The following is a 9,635-nucleotide window of genomic DNA, read 5'->3' on the forward strand; positions in this document are numbered from 1 at the left end:
TAGTGTTTTATCATGGTTTACCTTGTCACAGTTACATTCTCTTGTTTTTTCAAAGTTTATTTTGGATGTTTTTCGTTGAAATGCAAGAGTTGGAATAATTCACTAGTGTTTTGTTGTGCTTTACCTTGTCACTGTTACATTCTCTTGATTTTTCAAAGTTAATTTTGAATTTCTTTCATTGAAAAGCAAGAGTTGGATTATGTCAGTAGTGTTTTGTCTTGGTTTACCTTGTCACAGTTACATTCTCTTAATTTTTCAAAGTTCATTTTGTATTTCTTTCGTTTAAATGCAAGAGTTGGAATATTTCAGTAGTGTTTTGTCGTGGTTTACCTTGTCACAGTTACATTCTCTTGATTTGTCAAAGTTCATTTTGGATTTCTTTCCTTGAAATGCAAGAGTTGGAATATTTCAGCAGTGTTTTGTCGTGGTTTACCTTGTCACAGTTACATTCTCTTGATTTTTGCAAAGTTCATTTTGAATTTATTTCATTGAAATGCAAGAGTTGGATTATTTCAGTAATGTTTTGTCATGGTTTACCATGTCACAGTTACATTCTCTTGATTTTTCGAGTCTTAGTTTACTTTAGTTTTAGTTTAGAGTTTTACCTTAGAGTCTTAAATTGGATCTTTTGTTAGATTTCTAGTTTATTTCTAGTTAAGAGTTTAGAGTTTTTAACTTTGAGTATTAGGTTAGAGTTTTTGTTGAAGCTCTAGTTATGTTAGTTTTAGTTAATAATTTATAGTAGTACCTTAGATTCTTAACTTAGAGTTTTAGTTAGAGTTGAAGTTTAGTTTAGTAATAGTTAAGAGTTTAAAGTTTTAAGCTTAGAGTCTTAGCTTAGAGTTTTTTTTGAAATTCTAGTTTAGTTTAGTTTTAGTTAAGAGTTTAGAGTCTTAGCTTAGAGTTTTAGTTAGAGTTGAAGTTTAGTTTAGTAATAGTTAAGAGTTTAGAGTTTTAGCTTAGAGTCTTAGCTTATAGCTTTTGTTAGAGTTCTAGTTTAGTTTAGTTTTACTTAAGAGTTTAGAGTTTTACCATAAAGTCTTAGCTTAGAATTATAGTTAGAGTTGAAGTTTAGTTCAATTATAGTTAAGAATTTAGAGTTTTAGTACACAACACAGAAATTTAATTCAGTAAATTATGAAAAAAAAAATTTAGATGGGGTTAACTGCGCGCACGTAACCCAGTCTAATTTTTTTTTTAACTTAACTTCAACTCTAACTATAACTGTAAGCTAAGACTTTATGGTAAAACTCTTAACTAAAACTAAACTAAACTAGAACTCTAACAAAAACTCTAAGCTAAAACTCTAAACTCTTAACTATTACTAAACTAAACTTCAACTCTAACTAAAACTACGCTAAAACTCTAAACTCTTAACTAAAACTAAACTAAACTAGAACTACAACAAAAACTCTAAGCTAAGACTCTAAGCTTAAAAATTTAAACTCTAAACTATTACTAAACTAAACTTCAACTCTAACTAAAACTCTAAGCTAAGACTCTAGGCTAAAACTCTAAACTCCTAACTAAAACTAAACTAAACTAGAACTTCAACAAAAACTCTGAGCTAAGACTCTAAGCTAAAACTCTTAACTAAAACTAAACTAAACTAAAACTCTTAAAATCAAGAGAATGTAACTGTGACATGGTAAACCATGACAAAACATTACTGAAATAATCCAACTCTTGCATTTCAATGAAAGAAATTCAAAATGAACTTTGAAAAATCATGAGAATGTAACTGTGAAATGGTAAACCACGACAAAACACTACTGAAATATTTCAACTCTTGCATTTCAATCAAAGAAATTCAAAATGAACTTTGAAAAATCATGAGAATGCAACTGTGACAAGGTAAGCCACGAAAAAACACTACTGAAATAATCCAACTCTTGTTTTTCAACGAAAGAAATTCAAAATTAACTTTGAAAAATCAAGAGAATGTAACAGTGACAAGGTAAAGCACAACAAGACACTACTGAAATATTCCAACTCTTGCATTTCAAGGAAAGAAATTCAAAATGAACTTTGAAAAATCAAGAGAATGTAACTCTGACATGGTAAACCATGATAAAACACTATTGAAATAATCCAACTCTTGCATTTCTCGAAAGAAATTCAAAATGAACTTTGAAAAATTAAGAGAATGTAACTGTGAGATGGTAAACCACGACAAAACACTACTGAAATATTCCAACTCTTGCATTTCACGAAGGAAATTCAAAATGAACTTTTTAAAATCAAGAGAATGTAAAAATCCAAAATGAACTTTGAAAAATCAAGAGGATGTAACTGTGACAAGGTAAACCAAGAAAAAACACTACTGAAATATTCCAACTCTTGCATTTCAATGAAAGAAATCCAAAATAAACTCTGAAAAATCAAGAGAATGTAACTCTGATAAGGTAAACCATGACAAAACGGTATTGAAATATTTCAACTCTTGCATTTCATGGAAAGAAATCCAAAAAGAACTTTGAAAGATCAAGAGAATGTAACTGTGAAAAGGTAAACCACGACAAAACACTACTGAAATATTCCAACTCTTGCATTTCGCGAGAGAAATTCAAAATGAACTTTGAAAAATCAAGAGAATGTAACTGTGACAAGGTAAAGCACAACAAAACACTACTTAAATATTCCAAGTCTTGCATTTCAAGGAAATAAATCCAAAATGAACTTGGAAAAATCAAGAGAATGTAACAGTGACAAGGTAAATCATAACAAGACACTACTGAAATATTCCAACTCTTGCATTTCAACGAAAGAAATCCAAAATGAACTTTGAAAAATAATGAGAATGTAAAAATCCAAAATGAACTTTAAAAAATCAAGAGAATGTAACTGTGACAAGGTAAACCACGACAAAACACTACTGAAATATTCCAACTCTTGCATTTCAAGGAAAGAAATCCAAAAAATGAACTTTGAAAAATCAAGAGAATGTAACTGTGACAAGGTAAACCACGACAAAACACTACTGAAATATTCCAACTCTCGCATTTCCCGAAAGAAATTCAAAATGAACTTTGAAAAATCAAGAGAATGTAAAAATCCAAAATGAACTTTGAAAAATCAAGAGGATGTAACTGTGACAAGGTAAACCAAGGCAAAACACTACTGAAATATTCCAACTCTTGCATTTCAATGAAAGAAATCCAAAATGAACTTTGAAAAATCAAGAGAATCTAACTGTGACAAGGTAAACCATAACAAAACACTACTGAAATATTCCAACTCATGCATTTCAATGAAAAAAATCCAAAAATGAACTTTGAAAAATCAAGAAAATATAACTGTGACAAGGTAAACCACGACAAAACACTACTGAAATATTCTAACTCTTGCATTTCAAGGAAGGAAATCCAAAATGAACTTTGAAAAACCAAGAGAATGTAACTATGACAAGGTAAACCACGACAAAATACTACTGAAATATTCCAACTCTTGCATTTCAAGGAAAGAAATCCAAAACGAGCTTTGAAAAATCAAGAGAATGTAACTATGATAAGGTAAACCACGATAAAACACTATTGAAATATTCCAACTCTTGCATTTCACGAAAGAAATTCAAAATGAACTTTGAAAAATCAAGAGAATGTAAAAATTCAAAATGAACTTTGAAAAATCAAGAGAATGTAACTGTGACAAGGTAAACTATGACAAAACACTGCTGAAATATTCCAACTCTTGCATTTCAAGGAAAAAAATCCAAAATGAACTTTTAAAAATCAAGAGAATGTAACTGTGACATGGTAAACCACGAAAATACACTACTGAAATATTCCAACTCTTGCATTTCACGAAAGAAATTCAAAATGAACTTTGAAAAAATCAAGAGAATGTAAAAATCCAAAATGAACTTTGAAAAATCAAGAGAATGTAACTTTGACATGATAAACCACGACAAAACACTACTGAATTAATTCAACTCTTGCATATCAACGATAGAAATTCAAAATAAACTTTGGAAAATCAACAAAATGTAACTATGACAAGGTAAGTCATGACAAAACACTGTTGAAAACATCATAATCTTAAATTTTAAAGAAGAAAATCGAAAATGAAATTTGAAAGATCAAGAGAATGGAACTGTTACATGGTAAATAATGACAAAACACTACTGAAATAACCCAACTTGCATTTCAATGAAAGAAATTCAAAAGAACTTTGAAAAATCGAGAGAATGTAACTGTATCATGGTAAACCACGACAAAACACTACTGAAATATTCCAACTCTTGTTTTGCAACGAAAGAAATTCAAAATGATCTTTGAAAAATTATGAGAATGTAACTGTGACATGGTAAACCATGAAAAAACACTACTGAAATAATACAACTATTGCATTTCAATGGAAGAAATTCAAATGAATTTTTAAAAATCAAGAGAATGAAAATGTTACAGGATAAACCACAAGCAAACACTACTGAATTATTCCAAATCTTGCATTTCAACGAAAGAAATCCAAAATCAACTTTTAAAAATCAAGACAATATAGTTGTGACATAGTAAACCATAATAATACTCTACTGAAATAATCAAACTCTTGTATTTCAATGAAAGAAATTCAAGATGAACTTTGAAAAATCAAGAAAATGTAACTGTGACAAGGTAAAACACGACAAAACACAACTAAAATATTCCAAATCTTGCATTTCAACGATAGAAATTCAAAATGAACTTTGAAAAATTAAGAGAATGTAGCTGTGACAATGTAAATCATGACAAAACACTACTAAAATAATCAAACTCGTGCATTTCAACGAAAAAAAATCGAAAATGAACTTTGAAAAATCAAGATAATGTAACAATGAAATGGTAAATCATGACAGAACACTACTGAAATAACCCAACTCATTCATTTCAATGGTAGAATTTCAAAATAACTTTAAAAAAACCAGAGAATGTAACTTTATCATAGTAAAACACAATGAAATGTAAGTAAATTATTCCACATCTTGATTTGCAACTATTGAAATCCAAAATGAACAATGTAAAATAGGGAGAATGTAGCTGAGAAAAGGTAAACCAAGACTAAACACTGCTGAATTATTCTAACCCTTGCAACGAAGGAAATCCAAAATGAACTTTAAAAAATCGCGAGAATGAACCTATTACAAGGTAAACCACGACAATACACAACTGAAATAATCCAACGCTTGCTTTTCAACGAAAGAAATCCAAAATGAACTTTGAAAAATCAAAAGAATGTAGCTGTGACAAGGTAAACCAAAACAGAACACTACTGAAATAATCCAATTCTTGCATCTCAATGACAAAAATCAAAATGAACTTTGAAAAATCAAGAGAATGTAACTGTGACACGATAAACCACAACAAAACACTACTGAAATAATCCAACTCATGCATTTCAACGAAAGAAATTCAAAATGAACTTTGAAAAATCACGAGAATGTAACTGTGACAAGGTAAACCACAACGAAACACTACTGAAATAATCCAACTCATACATTTCAACGAAAAGATACGAAAATGAACTTTGAAAAATCAAGAGAATGTAACTGTGAAATGGTAAATCATGACAAAACACTACTGAAATAATCCAACTCTTGCATTTCAATGAAAGAAATCCAAAATGAACTTTGAAAAATCAAGAAAATGTAACTGCGACAAGGTAAACTACAACAACACACTACTGAAATATTCCAACTCTTGTATTACAATTAAAGAAATCCATAATTAACTTTTAAAATCAAGAGAATGTAACTGTGACAAGGTAAACCATGACAAAACACTACTGAAATATTCCTACTCTTGCATTTCAAGGAAAGAAATCCAAAATGAACTTTGAAAAATCAAGAGAATGCAACTGAAATGGTAAACCATGACAAAACACTACTGAAATAATTCAATTCTTACATTTCAATGAAATAAATCCATAGTGAACTTTGAAAATTAATAGAATGTAACTGTGACATGGTAAACTACGACAAAATACTACTAAAATATTCCTACTCTTGCATTTCAATAAAATAAATCCAAAATGAACTTTGGAAAATCAAGAGAATGTAACTGTGACATGGTAAACCATGACAAAACACTAATGTTTTGAGGGGGAGTCAAAAGTTGGGGGGTGGGACCCTTTTGTGTCCCAAAATGCACTAAGTAAAAAATATTAAAAAATGGGGGGCTCAGGGCCCTTTGGGGCGCCGGGGGCCCTTTGGGAGGCCGGGGGCTTCCTTTGGGGTTGTGGTAGGGGGATCGGAGCCCTTTGGGGTTGGGTAGAGGACCTCACGACACTGTTCAAATGGAACTTGTGTATTATAACGATCACAGAGTTTCACCCTTAAATCCTCTTCTAAAACCTCTTCTAAAATCATCTTTTAAAATGTCTCCAACTATTTCGCCGAAATAATTCCCTAAAATGTCTAAAACGGTTTCGCCCAAATAACCCCTAAACGTAATTTCAACGTGTTCCTTTTGTTTTTGGCATTCCTGCGCTTTCACATTTGAAATAACTAGGAAACCCTTTCCTGCGTAAATCTCTTCATCTCTAAAATCAAAACATTCGCCCGGAAACAATACTCCATGAAGAATTCCAAAGACTTTAATGAACTTCGCCCGGGAACAATTCTCCTTGGAAATACATCAAAGACATTAATAGACTTCGCCTGGAAACAATTTCTCGGAAACGTGTTCTCCAAATAACATGGTCCTATAGCTGCAAGCAAATAACATGGAGATTCCTATAGCTACAAGCAAAGTATAACTTAGACCTCTACTTATATGAAAGGGGCTGTCCCCTCCTCAACGCCTCGCTCTTGACGCTAAAGTTTGACTCTGTCTCACAACTTTATTTTTTAAAACAATAAAAAACTTTAGCGTAAAGAGCAAGACGTTGACGAGGGGACAGTCCTTTTCATATACATAATAATTTCTATTCGTTTTAAGTTTTAATGTCGCTCCTTACTTTCAGTTAAAAAAAACTTGTTTTTTTTTAGTTAATACCTGAAAGGAACGGATACTGACATAAATAGTGTCATATTAGAACAGTATAACTAAATGAATTGTCAAGTAAAATAAAGAAAATATTTTGTTTTCCTGGGAGACTGAATAGCAATTTGATAAAAAAAAAAAAAATATTAAAATAAGTCTTGTTTTTAGTGAAGTGTAAAGGATATTCTAGCCTTTAAGGGGGGAGTCTAATTGGTCTTCATTTTGATTGTTACTTATTACAAGAGTTGTTTTCACCTCCTTTGGAAGCTGAATATCGTCTTTATATTTTATTTATTGAGAAGCTCTGACTTTTTTTTATTTCTTTTTAAATCGTTGCAATTTAATTTTTGTTCATTATAACATTATGCCTAATTATTTTTGAAGCAGTGTTATTGATTGTTGTAAATATACAAGCCCTGTATCCAGTGCTATTTCCTTCGGCTCCACGGGTTTTATTGCCGTCTCCCTCTTCTTATATCCAACCTTTTCACCTCCATCTCGACAACAGCTATATTTGTCACTATATAATTCCATCTCAGTCCCCTATGGTCAGTGTCCCCATCTATTACATACCCCATGCCGCCTCATAAGCTTTTCTTCTATCTCAAAAAAAGATGTAAAAGTAGTGCCAAGTCATGAAATTCTAGAGGGGTACCCCTGAACATGTCTCATACGATTCATACTCTACATTTCAGAGCTATCACAGTTACTGTCTTGATGGTTTGAGGTATGGTGGTAAGGGCATTTTAGCCTTCTGTGATCCTTTTCATTGACGATTTTTCATGTGTTTTATTAACTACGCTCATTTTTGCCTTTGATATCAAAAACCCCCATCCTTGCAATACAAATTGGACAACTAAGCAGTTGACGAGGAAAGTTTTCTAAGAACAAGGTCGGTAGTTGCACTTCCATATGTTAGAGATTGTTCCAAGCCAAGTTGTAAGAGCTAAGTGGTGTTTGATGTCAGCAGTGTGGTAGCCATTTCAGGTCAGCTGTACGGCCATCTGGATAATGAAATGCATTCATTTTTTTTTTTTTTTTGGTAAAAGAAACACTAATTGCCACTTTTTGATATTAATCTTTATGGAATACCCTTGTGATTGTATCAAACAGCTCGTGGAAACGAACTATAAGTAAGGAGTGACTGGGCTCAATAGTAACCGAAACTCTAAAAGACGGAATTTTGATATCAATAGATACACCAAAAGAATCAGCTTATTAAACTGATTCCAAATATATAAGATGGAAGGATTTGTTTGTCCCAAAAAGCTTCTTAAAAAGGCTTCCTAAATTTTGACTGTTTGTCCCATTTTTTTAAGAACGGCTCCTGAAACACAAGGGCTGTTTAATTAGAATAGGAACCTTTTTTAAAAGGGCTAAAAACTTTAGCGCGAAGAGCAAGGTATTGAGGACGGGGACAACCCCTTCATATATGGAATAATTTCTTTTGGTTTTGAGTTTTAATGTTGCTTCTTACTTTCAGTTAAAAAAGCTTGTTTTTTTATATTGAAGTTAAAAGACAATCGATGGATTTAGCGCGAAACCCAAAAAGGGTAAAAAAAAAAGTGGACATAATCAAATTGACCTCTGAAAGGCTCAAATGATTGCTTGAAAATTAGAAAATGAGCTAGAAGATGCTGAATTTCAATGTAGCTGAGCTACAAATATAAGTAAATGTTTTCTCTTTTTAGGTGTTGTCCTTGGCCGACAAGGAGGCATGATAAAGCAACTTTATCCCGTTTTCTACCTCGGCGGAGGCGGTCCCATTGGTTCAGGCCGACAATATTTTCCTTGGATTCACGTTCAAGATTGTGTTAATCTCTTTACCCATGCCATTGAAAATGATAAAGTGTCTGGTGTTGTTAATGGAGTTGCTCCGCATATAATAACTAATGCTGAGTTTGCCAAATGTTTTGGAAGGGCCGTGTGGCGGCCTGCTTTTGTTCCCTTGCCCGAGTTTGCTGTAAATACTATTTTTGGCCCCGATAGAGCTATAATGATGCTGGAAGGACAGAAAGTTGTACCTGAGAAAGCATTGGAATTTGGATTTGAATTCAAGTATCCAACTATTGATAAAGCATGCGAAGAAATGGCACCATTGCTTCATCGAGAATCTGACTGAGCAATATCTTAAGTACTATTATTGACTTTTTGAATATAGAAATTGAATATATTGACTCCTTAACGGCTACTATTAAATAATCGGACGTGTCTTCGTTTTATCGTTACCTAACCTGCCTCTCGCTCAGACTATCTGTCTTGGTTTTACCTCCAATGCTTGATGGCTTGATGACTTGATGCACCATGGCTTAATGGTGCATTTTAAAAAATGCACCATTATCTGTGTGTGTTTTTAATTTAATCGGTGATGGTGGAATTTATAGGAAGGGCGTAGAAAGGGTATAATTGATATGAGGCGGGGGGGGGGGGCAACTGCCCCCTTCAGACCCAAGTTTGCTCCCCCCCCCCAGACCTCATTTTCTCCCCGGCTGAAATTTCGTTTCTGCAAAAAAAATCTTGTCAAAACTAAGATAAGCCTTCATAATTCAGGCATTCAGAGAAACAGGTCAGTTTTCTTTAGTATATCTTTGCCTTTATGGTAATATATGGCTCATTTTTTCATTTTTACTATCATTTTCCCTTGATTTGGAAAGATTGGATTCAACTTGGTGCAAT

The 9,635-nt window shown here is 32.4% G+C and overlaps 1 protein-coding gene across 2 annotated transcripts in view; it reads left to right on the forward strand.

Annotated features, from left to right (window-relative positions):
* Window positions 1–9,161, forward strand: part of LOC148949007 (epimerase family protein SDR39U1) — a 100,763-nt gene extending 91,602 nt beyond the window's left edge. For both annotated transcript variants that reach the window (XM_089094172.1, XM_089094171.1), the window contains exon 5: window positions 8,651–9,161. In XM_089094172.1, coding sequence (XP_088950298.1) covers window positions 8,651–9,081 — 431 coding nt within the window. In that variant the 3' untranslated portion in view covers window positions 9,082–9,161. The remainder of the gene's footprint in view (window positions 1–8,650) is intronic.
* Window positions 9,162–9,635: the final 474 nt, after the last annotated feature.

Source organism: Artemia sp. Qi Xiang Cuo, chromosome 9, assembly GCF_049724085.1.
Source record: "Artemia sp. Qi Xiang Cuo chromosome 9, ASM4972408v1, whole genome shotgun sequence".
NCBI lineage: Eukaryota > Metazoa > Arthropoda > Branchiopoda > Anostraca > Artemiidae > Artemia > Artemia sp. Qi Xiang Cuo.